Raw genomic sequence first — 14,793 nt, 5'->3', positions numbered from 1 at the left:
TCCGCTTCCGGGTCAAAGGGCACCGCCCCCGGACGGAAGTCGTGACCCCCCCACCCTGTGCCGCCGGGGGAGGGGAGGCTGCGCATGCGCGGCCGGCGCGCGCGCGCTGGCCCGGGGAGGGAGGTTGCGCGTGCGCGGCCCGCGCGCGCTGGCCCGGGGAGGGAGACGGCGCGTGCGCGGCCCGCGCGCGCCCGGGGAGGGAGACGGCGCATGCGCGGCCCGCGCGCTCGCCCTCCCTCCTCCAGTTCGTTCATTCATTCAATCATTCAGTCATTCAGTCAGTCAGTCAGTCAGTCGGTCATGATGATGATGGCGTTTGTGAAGCGCCGACGAGGTGCCAAGCACTCTTCTAAGCGCTGGGATAGGGACAGGGTCACCGGGTTGCCCCACGTGGGCCCTCACCGTCGCCCCATTTTAGAGATGAGGGAACTGAGGCCTAGAGAAGTCAGGTGACTCGCCCAAGGCCACCCAGCAGACGAGTGACAGAGCCGAGATAATCATAATAACGTTGGCATTTGTTAAGCGCTCACTATGTGCCGAGCACTCTTCTAAGCGCTGGGGGAGATACAGGGTCATCAGGTTATCCCAGGTGAGGCCCCCACTTTTCATCCCCATTTTCCAGATGAGGTCACTGAGGCCCCGAGAAGTCAAGTGGCCTGCCCCAAGTCACACAGCTGACAGGTGGCGGAGCTGAGATTAGAACCCGTGACCCCTGACGCCTAAGCCGGGGCTCTTTCCACTGAGCCCCGCTGCTTCGTGGGATTAGAACCCACGACTCGTATTTACTGAGCGCTTACTATGTGCAGAGCCCTGGACTGAGCGCTTGGAAAGTGCAACTCGGCAACAGAGAGAGACCATCCCTGCCCCACAACGGGCTCACCGACCAGGAGAAGTTCTAGTTCTAAGGAAGTTCGGGTCTGAGCCAGGCCTTGTTCCACGCCTCTGCTGTTCCCCGGTCTTTTGCCGTCGATCCTCTCGTTCGATCGATCGATCGATCGATCGCCGGTATTCACTGAACAATTACTGGGTACCGAGAACCGTACCAAGCGCCGGGGAGAGGACGAGACGACAGAGTTGGTTGGACGTGTTCCATGTAGTCTAATGGGAGAGACCGATTAATATAAATAAGTCATTTTCGGTATATAATTTATAGTCACGTACTGTAGCGTTGAGGGGGGGCAGGTGCCTAAAGCCCAAAGGTCGGAGATGCAGAAATAATCGTTGTATTTGTGAATAGTAATACTAGAAGCAGCGTGGCTCAGTGGAAGGCGCCCGGACTTGGGAGTCAGAGGTCATGGGTTCGAATCCCGGCTCTGCCGCTTGTCAGCTGTGTGACTACGGGCAAGTCACTTCACTTCTCTGGGCCTCAGTGACCTCATCTGTCAAATGGGGATTAACTGCGAGCCTCCGTGGGACAACCCGATTACCCTGTATCTGCCCCAGCGCTTAGAACAGTGCTCTGCACTGTTATTATTATTATAATTATTATTATGAGTAATGTTATTAAGAGCATTATAATTAAGAGCATTATTATTTACTAAGAGTAATAAGTAGAGCTGTCCCGAAGGCAGGAGGAGGCGCAAGACTGCAGAGAAGGAGAGAGGTCACGGCTGGAGAGGCAGGATCGCGAATCATGGCGGTAGAGATGGTAGTGAAGCCGTGAGAGAGAGTCATAATGACGATATTTGGTGAGTGCTCCTCTCAGCGTCGCACCCGGAGAGTTTCCAGTCGTCTACCAGTCTTGACTACGGCAGGGAGAGTCAAGCAGAACCTGCCCCGTCCGTTCCTAGCTCGGGCGGTGGCTAGCGAGCGGAAGGCAATGGGCTACAAGCCAAAACTCACCTGTGCTGGCCAGCAGCGGCGTGGGAGAGGGGCGAGGGCGGAGACTTGAGTTTCCCGCGCGGAAGATGGCAGTGGTAAACCGTGTCTGTGTTTTTACCAAGACAACTCGATGGCTACGCTGTCGCGGATGGAGACGGGGCGCTCCGGGAGATACGCGTCCCTGGCGTCGCTATGGGTCGGGGATGACTCGACGGCGTAAGACAGGACAGGACTTGAGTGCTCACTATGTGCCAAGCGCTGTTCTAAACGCTGGGGTGGGTACAGGTTAATCGGGTTGAACACCGTCCCACGGTCTCGATCCCCATTTGGCAGATGAGGGAACTGAGGCACAGGTAAGTGAAGCGACTCGCCCAAGTCCACACAGCAGGCGGGGGCCGGAGCTGGCGTTAGAACCCGTGACCTTCTGACTCCCGGGCCCACGCCCCTTCTGCTACTCCATGTTGAGTGCCTACTACGTATCGAACACTGTGATGAGCACTGGGGTGGATACAAGCTAATCAGGTTAGACACAGTCCCTGTTCCTCATGGGGCTCACGGTCTTCATCCTCATTTTACAGGTGAGGTAACTGAGTACAGAGAAGTTAAGTGACTTGCCCAAGGTCACACAGAGCACGTGGGACGGGGACCGTGTCCCACATGATTTGCTTGTCTCCACCCCAGCGCTATGAAGAGTGTCTGGCGCATAATAAGCGCTTAACAGATAGTAGTATTATTATTATTACTAGGCAATGTTGCTTCAGAGCTGTCAAAATCCTGGGGTCCTCCCCTAACACCTTGTTAGCAGACAGGGGATTTTAGATGTGCTTTCAATGAAAAAAAAACACCATATATTGAGTCCTTCATTAATATTTTAACATTTTAACTCATTTTTATTTTATTATGACAAATAGAGATATACATGCAGGATCCTCTGACACCCAGGCCCATAGTGTCAGAGAAGTGAAGTAATAGGAAATCATTCGTTCATTCATTCAATCGTAATTATCGAGCGCTTATTGTGTGCACGGCACTGTACTAAGCGCTTGGAGAGCACAGTTGGGCAACAGAAAAAGTCCCTACCCAACAACGGGCTCACAGTCTAGAAGGGGGGAGACAGACAACAAAACAAAACAACTAGACAGGCATCAATAGCCTCAATATACTTAAGTAAATTATAGATATATCGATAAAATAAGCGGAATAATAAATGTGTACGTATATACACAAGTGCTGTGGGGAGGGGAAGGGGGGGGGTAGAGCGGAGGGAGGAGACGGGGCCATGGGGAGGGGAGGAGGAGCGGAGGGAAAGGGAGGGCTCAGTCTGGGAAGGCCTCCTGGAGGAGGTGATTTCTCAGTAGGGCTTTGAAAGGGGGAAGCGTGCTAGTTTGGCAGCTGTGAGGAGGGAGGGCATTCCAGGACAGCGGGACGACGTGGGCCAGGAGTCGACGACCCCTGAGGAGGTGAGCGGCAGAGGAGCGGAGCGTGCCGGCTGGGCCGGAGAAGGAGAGAAGGGAGGTGAGGTAGGAGGGGGCCAGGGGATGGGGAGCTTTGAAGCCAACAGTGAGGAGTTTTTGCCCATTCGAAGGTTGATAGGCAACCAGCGGAGATTGTTGAGAAGGGGGTGACATGCCCAGAGTGTTTCTGTAGAAAGATAATCCGGGCAGCGGAGTGAAGTATAGACCGAAGCGGGGAGAGACGGGAGGCTGGGAGATCAGAAAGGAGGCTGATGCGGTAATCCGGTCGGGATAGGACGAGTACAAGTGGTGCATAGCCTCTGGTAAAGAGTATCTGTTTGACGTGGGGGTGGATAGGCAACCTCTGAAGGGTTTTGCGGACTGGGGAGATGTGGACTGAAAATGTTTTTATAATAATGACCCGAACAGTAGAGTGAAGCGTGGACCCAAGTTGGGAGAAACAGGAGGAAGGGAGGTCAGCGAGGAGGCTGATGCAGTAGTCAAGGCAGGATGGGAGGCAGTTTGGATGGAGAGGAAATGGCAGATCTTAGTTACGTCATGGGGGTAGAACCAACGGGACAGGGTGACGGATTGAATATGTGGGTTGTAAGAGAGAAATGTGAATTAAGGATAATGTCGAGGTTACCTTGGAAGGTCGGGAGGATAGAGGCATTGTCTACGGGGATGGGAAAGTGGCAAGGAGGACAGGGTTTGGTGGGAAGAGAAGGCGTTCTGTTTTAGACATCTTAAGGGCGAGGTGTCGGCAGGACGTCCAGGTAGAGACGTCCCGAAGGTAAGAAGCTTCGTGAGACCGCAGAGAAGGAGAGAGGTCAGGGCTGGAGATGGAGATGCGGCCGGGGAAAGATAATTCTTCAGTCATTCGTTCATCCATCCATTCATTCGATCGTGTTTATTGAGCGCTTACTGGGCGCAGAGCACGCGACTCCCCGAGGAGCCCTTATTTCCTTTTCTCCCCCGGCCTTCTGCGTCGCCCTGATTTGGCTCCCCTTATTCACCCCCACTCCGGCCCCACGGCACTTGGGTACATATCTGTGATTTATTTATATTAATGCTGGTCTGCCCCTCTGGACTGTAAGCTCATGCTGGGCAGGGAACATGTCTACCGACTCTGTTATCTTGTATTCTCCCAACCGCTCAGTACGGTGCTCTTCACGCAGGGAGCACTCAATAAATACCATCGATTGAATGATCGAAGATGGTAGTTGAAGCCACGGGAGTGAACGAGTTCTCCAAGGGAGCGGGTGTAGATGGAGAACAGAAGGGGACCCAGAACCGAACCTGGAGAAAGGGGGATAAATAACGGGGAGAAAAGCGATCGATTAAATCCGAGCAATCGGTGTCGTGTTTCTTCTTGATGTGCAGAGGAATGGGCAGCCTCTGGAGGGTTTTGCGAATCGGGAGACACGCGCCGAACGACGTCCGAGAAAAACGACCCTGGCAAGAAGAGTGGAGCCTGGACTGGGGAGGGAAGAGACCGGAGGCGGGAAGACCGGTGAGGAGGCTGGTGTCCGGCGCCTGGACCGGAGTTGGTGACCGTGTACCTGGAGGAGAAGGCGCAGATCCTGGAAATGCCGTGAAAGAAAAAGCAAGAGGTACCAACGGACCAAATGTGAGTGTCGGAAGACGGAGAGGCATCAGGGAGAACAGGTTGCGGGCTTCAGGGACGGGGAGGTTAGTAATGTCATCGACTGGGACGGGAAACTGATTTCCAGTTTCAGAGGTGGGGAGGATGCTGCTGTTTTCAACTGTCCTCCCCTTCCAAGCCCTCCTAAAATCACAACTCCTTCAAGAGGCCTTCCCTGATTAAGCCCTCACTTCCCCTAGGAGCTCCCGGCTACTGGATTGCCTATATGCTGTGAGCCTCACGTGGGACGACCCGATCACCCTGCATCTCCCCCAGCGCTTAGAGCGGTGCTCGGCACACAGTAAGCGCTTAACAAACACCAACGTTATTATATGCTCTCTCATTCACCCCACACATCCGATCCGTCACCAAGACCTGCCGGTCTCACCTTTACAGTGTCGCCAAGATCCGCCCTTTCCCCTCCACCCCAACGGCTACCTTACTGCTACGGGCTCTCGTGATATCCCGGCTAGATTACTGTGTCAGCCTTCTCTCCGATCTCCCTTCCTCCTCTCTCGCCCCGCTCCGGTCTATTCTTCACCGCGCCGCCCGGCTCATCTTCCTGCAGAAGCGCTCTGGGCCCGTCACTCCCCTTCTTAAACACCTCCAGTGGTTGCCCGTCCACCTCCGCACGAAACAAAAGCTTCTCACTCTAGGCTTCGAGTCTCTCCATCACCTCGCCCCCTCCTACCTCACCTCCCTTCTCTCCTTCTGCAGCCCACCCCGCGCGCTCCGCTCCTCCGCCGCCCGCCTCCTCACCGTCCCCCGTTCTCGCCCATCCCGCCGTCGACCCCCGGGGCCACGTCCTCCCGCGGTCCCGGAACGCCCTCCCTCCTCACCTCCGCCAGACTGATTCTCTTCCCCTCTTCAAAACCCTACTGAGAGCTCACCTCCTCCGAGAGGCCTTCCCCGACTGAGCTTCCCCTTTTCCCTCTGCTCCCTCTGCTCCCCCTCTACCCCCCTTCACCTCCCCTCAGTTAAGCCCCCTTTTCCCCTCTTTCCCTCTGCTCCTCCCTCCCTTCAGCACGGCGCTCATCTGCTCATTTGTATATATTCTTATCACCCTATTTATTTTGTTAATGACATGTCCGTCCTCTTGATTCTATTTATTGCTACCGTTTTTGTCTGTCTCCCCCGATTCGACTGTGAGCCCGTCACTGGGCAGGGACGGTCTCTATCTGTTGCCGAATCGTCCGTTCCGAGCGCTTAGTCCAGTGCTCTGCACATAGTAAGCGCTCAATAAATACGAATGAATGAATGAATGAATGAATGAATGGGGGGGCCTCGGCCCCGCAGCGGCCCCTAGTGGCCGGGCTGGGCCCCACCGGGCCCCCGGGCCTGCGTCTATCAAGGGGCCAGTGGCCACTACGGTGCAGCCGCAGCGGTTAGTCTTTAGTTCCCCTCGGATCCCGGCTCTGCCCCTTGGCAGCTGTGTGACCGTGGGCGAGTCACTTCACTTCTCTGGGCCTCAGTTCCCTCATCTGGAAAATGGGGATTAACTGTGAGCCCCACGCGGGACGACCCGATGACCCGGTCTCTCCCCCGAGCGCTTAGAACAGTGCTCTGCACACAGTAAGTTCTTAACAAGTACCAACATTATTCTTCACCTCTCTGGGCCTCAGGTACCTCATCTGTAAAAGGGGGATGAAGACTGTGAGCCTCACGTGGGACAACCTGACGACCCTGTACCGGAAAAGGGAATGGAACTAAAAGGCAGTGAGGATTCGAACCCAAGGTGGTGACGCAAGGTGGTGATCCAAGACAGTGTTGGACAGATCAGAAAAGGGAGGAAGGTGACCGAGTGCCCGTTCACCTCCGGAGAGGTACGAGCGACACAACGGCCCCCCCCCTCTCCTGTTTGGCTGTGCCTTTATTTGCAACGTATAGGAGAAGTAGCCAATCACAAAAGAACTCGGACAGGTGTGTTCTCTTCAGTGACAAGAGAGACTCTTCAAGCAGGCCTTATCTGTTTTGGGTAAGAAGCAATCTCCCGTCCCCCGGAATTTGGAATTTGCAGATGTGATATACATCCCACCAGAGATGGGGGACTTCCCGAGACAAAAACAGAGTCATTTAGATCAAGAGCTGCTATGCTCAGAATGCTGTTTTTAACAACCCTCTATCTCCCCCAGCGCTTAGAACGGTGCTCGGCACAGAGTAAGCGCTTACCAAATACCAACATCTCGATTCTATTCATTGCTATCGTTCTCGTCTGTCCGTCTCCCCCGATTAGACTGTGCGCCCGTCAAAGGGCAGGGACTGTCATTCATCCATTCAATAGTATTTATGGAGCGCTTACTCTGTGCCGGGCACTGGACTAAGCGCTTGGAAGCGCTTGGAATGGACAATTCGGCAACAGAGAGAGACAGTCCCTGCCTTTTGACGGGCGCACAGTCCAATCGGGGGAGACGGACAGACGAGAACAATGGCAATCTGTCTCTCTCTGTTGCCGAATTGTCCATTCCAAGCGCTTAGTCCAGTGCTCGGCACAGAGTAAGCGCTCCATAAATACTATTGAATGAATGAAGGAAGGAAGGAATGAATGAATGAATATTATTATTATTATCGGGGCCCGGGGCCCCGCCGACCTCACGGTCTCCTTTGCATCCGGGCGGGCGGGGCTTGGGGATGTGGGCGGGGCTTGTTGGGATGGAGACCAATCGGAGGCGGGTGGGCGGGGCTGGTTAGGGGCGGCCAATCAGAGGAGGGAGGGCGGGGCGTGGAAGGCCCGTCGCCGATGGGCGGGGCTTAGGGAAGGGGGAGGGGCTGGTTGGGGCCAATCAGGGACGGTGGGCGGGGCTCTTGAAAGGGGGAAGGGAAGGGGTGGGCGGGGCTGGCTAGGGGGCGACCAATCAGAGGCGTGTGGGCGGGTCTTAGAGAAGGGGCGGGGCTGGTTAGGGTGTGGGCGGGGTTAGGGAAGGAGATGGGCGGGCCTGGTTCGGGTGGAGGCCAATCAGAGGCGGGTGGGCGGGGCCGGAAAGGCCGGTCGCCTGCCCGAGGTGGGCGGGGCTTAGGGAAGGGGTGGGTGGGGCTTAGGGAAAGCGAGGGGCGGGCGGGGCTGGTTGGGACGGCGACCAATCAGAGTCGGGTGGGGCGGGGCTTGGGGCCCGGCAGCCTATCAGAGGCCGTGTGGGGCGGGGCCGGGGCGGCCGGGGCTCGGGGGCCCCGAGCTGGAAGGGCCAGGTGTTCCGAGACGGGCCGGAGGCTGCGGTCGGACGGGAGCCCCCAGCCCCGAAGCCCGGACGGTGAGACACCCCCGACGGCCCGGGGGCGGCGGAGCCCCCCACCGGCGGGAGGCTTTGCCTGCCTCCTGCCCTCCGTGCCGTTGCTCCGGCGCTCGCGGCGGGCGGACCGCCGGGCCAGGCGCTCGGGGCCACGGATCATTCATTCGTTCCATAGCATTTATTAACAATAATAATAATAATAATAATAATAATAATGGTGGTATTTGTTAAGCGCTTACTCTGTGCCCAGCGCCGCTCCAAGCGCTGGGGGAGATCCGGGGGCCTCAGGCGGTCCCACGTGGGGCTCACAGGCTTCATCCCCATTTTCCAGATGAGGTCACCGAGGCCCAGAGTAGTGAAGGGACTCGCCCACCGCCCCACAGCTGACGAGTGGCGGAGCCGGGAGTCGAACCCACGACCTCCGACTCCCGAGCCCGGGCTCTTTCCGCTTCCCTTGAGCGCTTGCTACGTACTAAGCGCTCGGAACGGACAAATCGGCAACGGATAGGGACCGTCCCCGCCCGCTGACGGGCTCGCGGTCCCATCGGGGGAGACGGACGGACAGAAAAACCGGTAGCGATAAATGGAATCGAGGAGGCGCTTGGGAAGGAGTGAGCGAATGAATGGATTCATTCATTCATTCATTCACCAGTACTTTTTGAGCGCTTACCCCGTGCAGAGCGCCGGACCGAGCGCTCGGAAGGGACGGATCGGCAACCGAGAGAGACGGACCCCGCCGGTCTAATCGGGGGAGACGGACACGGGGCCGGGACGGTCCCCGTTACCGGACTGTCCCTTCCGAGCGCTCGGTCCGGCGCCCCGCGCCCAGTAAGCGCTCGGAGGATACGATCGGAGGAACGGCCCCGCCGTCGTCCCGGGGGCCCGGTGGCCCGGGTGGGGTCGGAGGGCCCTGGTGAGGTCACAGTGCGGGCGGGGGACGGGGACACGGGGGAGCCCCAGGCCCGCGGGAGAGGACCGGCCCGTCGAGTCGAGTCCCTTCCCCCCACCCTCCTCGCCCTCCCCCGCCGGGGCCGGTCCCCCCCCACCCCGGGCGCCTCGGTCGGCGACCCCGGGACTCGGGCGGGCCTTCGGCGCTCAGAGGCGGCCGACCGCCCGGAAGGCGGAAGGCGTCGTCCTTTCGGTGGGCCCGGCCCTCGCGTCCCGCCGTTCTTCCCCGATGCCCCCGTCCCCCCCCGTCTCCTTTCGACCCGCCGGTCCCCTCGGCCCCCGTCCCGGTCGCCCCGGGTCGCCCGGCGGGCCGGAGGCGGAGGAGCCGGGCCGCGCCGCCCGGTCCGGGCCGTCGCGGGGAAACGCCGGGGTGGGGGATCGGCGGCCCGCCCCGCCCCGGCTCCCCGCCGGCCCTCCCCGCCTCGCACGTCGGGCCCCCGGCCCGCCCGGTCGGGGGGGAGGGCCGCGGGGGCCCCCCGGGGTCGGCGCCGCCCCGACCGCCGCCCCCGCCCCCCCTCTGCCGCCGCCGCAGATGCAGGCGACCTCCGTGGCTCTGTCGGGCCTCCTGTTCCTGGCCGTGATGTCCGTCGTCCAACGTCCCCTGATGGTCAGCGACCGGACGGACCCGGCCACCCTGGCCCGGAGCCGCCGGCTGGAGAAGCTCTCTCTAAGGTCACCCGTGACCTCCTTCTTGCCAAATCCGATGGCTCCTACTCCATTCTGATCCTCCTCGACCTCTCTGCTGCCTTTGACACTGTCGACCATCCCCTCCTCCTCCATACCTCATCTCACCTCGGCTTCACGGACTCCGTCCTCTCCCGGTTCTCCTCTCACCTCTCTGGCCGGTCATTCTCGGTCTCCTACGCCGGAGCGTCCTCCCCCTCCCATCCTTTAACTGTTGGAGTTCCTCAAGGGTCAGTTCTCGGCCCTCTTCTGTTCTCCATTTACACTCCCTCGGTGAACTCATCCGCTCTCACGGCTTCGACTACCATCTCTACGCAGATGACACGCAGATCTACATCTCCGCCCCTGTCCTCTCCCCCTCCCTTCGGGCTCGCATCTCCTCCCGCCTCCGGGACGTCTCCACCTGGATGTCGGCCCGCCACCTAAAACTCAACGTGAGCGAGACTGAGCTCCTCATCTTCCCTCCCAGACCCGGTCCTCTCCCAGACTTCTCTATCACCGTGGATGGCACGACCGTCCTTCCCGTCCCGCGGGCCCGCAATCTCGGTGTCATCCTTGACTCGTCCCTCTCGTTCACCCCACACATCCTATCCGTTACCGAGACCTGCCGGTTTCACCTCTACGATATCGCCGAGATCCGCCCTTTCCTCTCCACCCAGACGGCTACCTTACTGTTACGGGCTCTCGTTATATCCCGGCTAGACTACCGTGTCAGCCTTCTCTCTGACCTCCCTTCCTCCTCTCTCGCCCCACTCCGGTCTATTCTTCACTCCGCTGCCCGGCTCATCTTCCCGCAGAAACGATCTGGGCATGTCACTCCCCTTCTTAAACAACTCCAGTGGTTGCCTATCGACCTCCGCTCCAAACAAAAACTCCTCACTCTAGGCTTCAAGGCTCTCCATCACCTCGCCCCTTCCTACCTCTCCTCCCTTCTCTCTTTCTACCGCCCACCCCGCACGCTCTGCTCCTCCGCCGCCCACCTCCTCGCCGTCCCTCGGTCTCGCCCATCCCGCCGTCGACCCCCGGGTCGCGTCCTCCCGCGGTCCCGGAACGCCCTCCCTCCTCACCTCCGCCAAACTGATTCTCTTTCCCTCTTCAAAACCTTACTTAAAAATCACCTCCTCCAAGAGGCCTTCCCAGACTGAGCTCCTCTTCCCCCTCTACTCCCTCTGCCATCCCCCCTTTACCTCTCCGCAGCTAAAGCCTCATTTTCCCCTTTTCCCTCTGCTCCTCCCCCTCTCCCTTCCCATCCCCACGGCACCGTACTCGTCCGCTCAACTGTCTATATTTTCGTTACCCTATTTATTTTGTTAATGAATTGTACATCGCCTCGAATCTATTTAGTCGCCGTCGGTTTTTACGAGATGTTCTTCCCCTCGACGCTGTTTAGTGCCATCGTTCTCGTCCGTCCGTCTCCCCCGATTAGACCGTAAGCCCGTCGAACGGCAGGGACCGTCTCTATCTGTTGCCGACTTGTTCATCCCAAGCGCTTAGTACAGTGCTCTGCACATAGTAAGCGCTCGATAAATACTATTGAATGAATGAATGAATGAAAGAAGCTGGGCCACCGGGAGATGAGGCGGCTGGAGCGGGAGTTCGAGGAGCGACGCCGGGACGAGGAGCGGCGGGGGCCGGCCCCGCCCGCCGCGGGGCCGCCCGGGAAGGGGGGCGGCGGGAGGGTCTCCGGCTGGATCCTCAGCAACCTGGCGAACCTGGGCGTCCTGGGCCTCTTCCTCCTCTTCGAAGTCCTGCGGCAGAACCTGCGGCACGGAGCCTCCTCCGACCCCGGCAGCGGCGACGAGGACGACCGGGAGGACGACGGCCGGGGAGGGGAGGCCGAGGCGGCGGCCCCGGGGGGGGGGAGACGGAGGAGGAGGAGGAGGAGGGGCCGGGGGCCCCGGACGACGGCTTCCTGGAGCGCTGCCTCGAGGCCTCCCCCCGGGTAGGGCCCGCCACCTGCGAGTTCGCGGAGAGCTTCGTGGACGACCTGCTGGAGAGCTGCCGGGCCCTGAGCCGCCGGCGGGAGCTCCTGCGGCTGGAGGACTGCCTGGGGCTGGGGCCGGCCTTCGAGCGGCGGGGCCCGCCGCGGGACCCCCCCGGAGCTGCGGGTCCTGGTGCCCGTGCCGCCCCCGCGGGGCGAGGCCTTCCTCCCGGAGCCGCCGCCCCCGCCGCCGGCCCGGCCGCGCTCCGGCCGGATCGCCGTGGGCCCCGAGTGCCCGTGCGAGCGCCGGAAGGCGCCGGGGGGACGTGCTGTGCCTGGTGCGGCGGCGGGTGGGCACTAAGCGTTTGGGAAAGTAGAGCACGGGCCTGGGAATCAGGTCATGGGTTCCTTCGATTCGGTAGTATTTACTGAGCGCTCACTGTGTGCCGAGCACCGTACTACGCGCTCGGAATGGACACATTGATAACACAGAAACAGTCCCTGCCCTTTGACGGGCTTACAGTTCCAACGCCGGCTCCGCCACCCGTCTGCTGCACGGCCCGGGCACGTCGCTTCACTTCTCCGTGCCTCAGTTGCCTCATCTTTAAAATGGGAATCGAAACTGCGAGCCCCGTGTGGGACAGGGACTGGGTCCAACCTGATTCGCTTGTAGCCGCCCCAGTGCCTAGTACCGCGCCCGGCGTGTAGGAAGCGTTCCACAAATGCCACAGTTATTATCATTAGTATTATCGCTACAGTATAACGGAGTTGGTGAGACACATTTCCTGCCGACAAGGAGCTCGCGGTCTAGAGGATTTTGCGATTTTGTGGAGTGTGGGGTTGCCTGCTGCGTGCAGAGCCCTCAACTCAGTGTGCGCTGGGTGCACAGTGATAATAATAATGTTGGTATTCGTTAAGCGCTTACTCTGTGCGGAGCGCCGTTCCGAGCGCTGGGGCGGACCCCGGCGAATCAGGTCGTCCCACGTGGGGCTCACAGTCCTAGTCCCCATTTTCCAGATGAGGGCACTGAGGCCCGGAGAAGCGAAGTGACTCGCCCTCAGTCACCCGGCTGCCAAGGGGCGGAGCCGGGATTCGAACCCATGACCTCTTTCCACTGAGCCGCGCTGCTTCTCCGGGAGGGCCGGACTAGATAGAGGGATCAGTTATCAGTACTTTACTGAATCCCCAGGGAGGAGCCTGGGTTTGGGAAATACAAAATAAAGAAATGGCACAAGGAGCCCACCCTCGAACGGGGATGACGGGTATCAAAATAAATAGCCGTGCGTACGGGCGAACACAAATATGATACAGAGAAGCAGCGCGGCTCACTGGAAAGAGCCGGGGCTCTGGAGTCAGAGGTCGTGAGTTCGAATCCCAGCTCTGCCACTTGTCAGCTGTGTGACTGTGGGCGAGTCACTTCACTTCTCTGGGCCTCAGTTCCCTCATCTGCAAAAGGGGGATGAAGACCGTGAGCCCCATGGTGGGACAACCTGATTCCCCTGTGTCTCTTAGGACAGTGCTTTGCACATAGTAAGCGCTTAGCAACTACCAACGTTATTATTATTATTATTATTAAGAGAAGCAGCGTGGCTCAGTGGAAAGAGCAAGGGCTTTGGAGTGCGAGGTCATGAGTTCGAATCCCGGCTCGGCCACTTGTCAGCTGTGGGACTGTGGGCGAGTCACTTCACTGCTCTGGGCCTCAGTTCCCTCATCTGTCAAAGGGGGATGAAGACCGTGAGCCCCAGGTGGGGCCACCTGATTCCCCTGCGTCCACCCCGGCGCTTAGAACGGTGCCTCGGCCCAGAGTAAAGCGCTTAACCGATGCCAACATTATTATTATCATTACGAATCCGCAAAAGAGTGTTGGCATCGGTTAAGCGCTTAACTCTGGGCCGAGGCACCGTTCTCAAACGGGGATGGGGCAGTGTGCGGCCCAACCAGGGCGCTTAACAGACGGGCGGATGCCGTCCCTCAGAGGGGCGGGGGGAGGGGCCTCGCGCCCGCCCCTCGCGCCCGCCCCTCGCGCCCGCCCCTCGCGCCCGCCCCTCGCGCCCGCCCCTCGCGCCCGCCCCTCGCGCCCGCCCCTCGCGCCCGCCCCTCGCGCCCGCCCCTCGCGCCCGCCCCTGCCGCCGGCGGGAAGCCCCCCCCCCCCCGCCCTTCGCGCGCTCGCGCACGCGCCCCGCCGGAGCCGTTGCCGGGCCTTAGGACGTCACGCGCGCGCGCGAGATTTGAACTATTGGTCGGGGAGCGAAAGCCCCGGCGCGCGCGCCCGCCCCCCCCCCCCGGTCCCCTCCCACCCCCCCCCCACCGCGCCACCGGCCCCGCCGACAAGATGGGACCCCCGCGGCCCGGTGAGTGAGCGGCCGGCCGGATCGGGCAGGGCAGATCGTGTAGGGCAAGGTGGGGACGCGCCGCGGAGCGGGGGAGGGAGGGAGGGAGGCGGGGGGCGCCTCCCTCAGCCAATCAGGGGCCGCCGTCCGCCTCCCCCCTCCGCCTTTCCACCAATCAGCGCTCGGCTTGAGGGAGCGCTAACGAGGCGCGGACCGTCGGGGAAAAGTAACAGCGTTGGTCGTCGAGAAGCAGCGGGGCTCGGTGGAAAGAGCCCGGGCTTGGGAGCCGGGGGTCACGGGTTCGAATCCCATCTCCGCCCCTTGTCAGCTGTGGGACGGTGGGCCGGTCACTTCAATCGTATTTATCGAGCGCTTGCTCTGGGCCGAGCACTGGCCTTAAGCGCTTGGAATGGACAGATCGGCGACAGATAGGGACACTTCCCTGGGCCTCGGTTTCCTCACCTGTAAAATGGGGGTGAAGACTGTGGGCCTCACGTGGGACAACCTCATCCCCCCCGCAGCTCCCCCAGCGCTTGGCGCAGCGCTCTGCACATAGTAAGCGCTTAACACACACCGACGTGATTGGAAGCGGCGTGGCTCCCTGGAAAGAGCGCAGGCTTGGGCGTCAGAGGTCATGGGTTCGAATCCCGCCTCTGCCCCTGGTCGGCTGTGTGGCTGGGGGCGAGTCACTTCACGTCTCTGGGCCTCAGTGCCCTCATCGGGAAAATGGGGATTCACTGTGAGCCTCACGTGGGACGACCCGCTA

The 14,793-nt window shown here is 60.3% G+C and overlaps 2 protein-coding genes across 3 annotated transcripts in view; both read left to right on the top strand.

Moving 5' to 3' along the window:
- Window positions 1–9,321: 9,321 nt before the first annotated feature.
- On the top strand, window positions 9,322–12,058 carry ITPRIPL1 (ITPRIP like 1). Its single transcript, XM_029073749.1, is given in 4 exon segments — window positions 9,322–9,771; window positions 11,441–11,569; window positions 11,644–11,868; window positions 11,870–12,058. Coding segments are annotated over 4 exon segments (993 nt in total).
- Window positions 12,059–14,029: 1,971 nt separating this feature from the next.
- Window positions 14,030–14,793, top strand: part of NCAPH (non-SMC condensin I complex subunit H) — a 44,400-nt gene continuing 43,636 nt past the window's right edge. The window contains exon 1 of one of the 2 annotated variants that reach the window (XM_029073358.2): window positions 14,030–14,048. In XM_029073358.2, the coding sequence (XP_028929191.1) occupies window positions 14,030–14,048 (19 nt within the window). The remainder of the gene's footprint in view (window positions 14,049–14,793) is intronic. The other variant, XM_029073357.2, reaches the window with a different exon arrangement.

The sequence above is a fragment of the Ornithorhynchus anatinus genome, chromosome 10, assembly GCF_004115215.2.
Source record: "Ornithorhynchus anatinus isolate Pmale09 chromosome 10, mOrnAna1.pri.v4, whole genome shotgun sequence".
Lineage (NCBI taxonomy): Eukaryota > Metazoa > Chordata > Mammalia > Monotremata > Ornithorhynchidae > Ornithorhynchus > Ornithorhynchus anatinus.
This window is presented reverse-complemented; position numbering and strand designations above follow the sequence as displayed.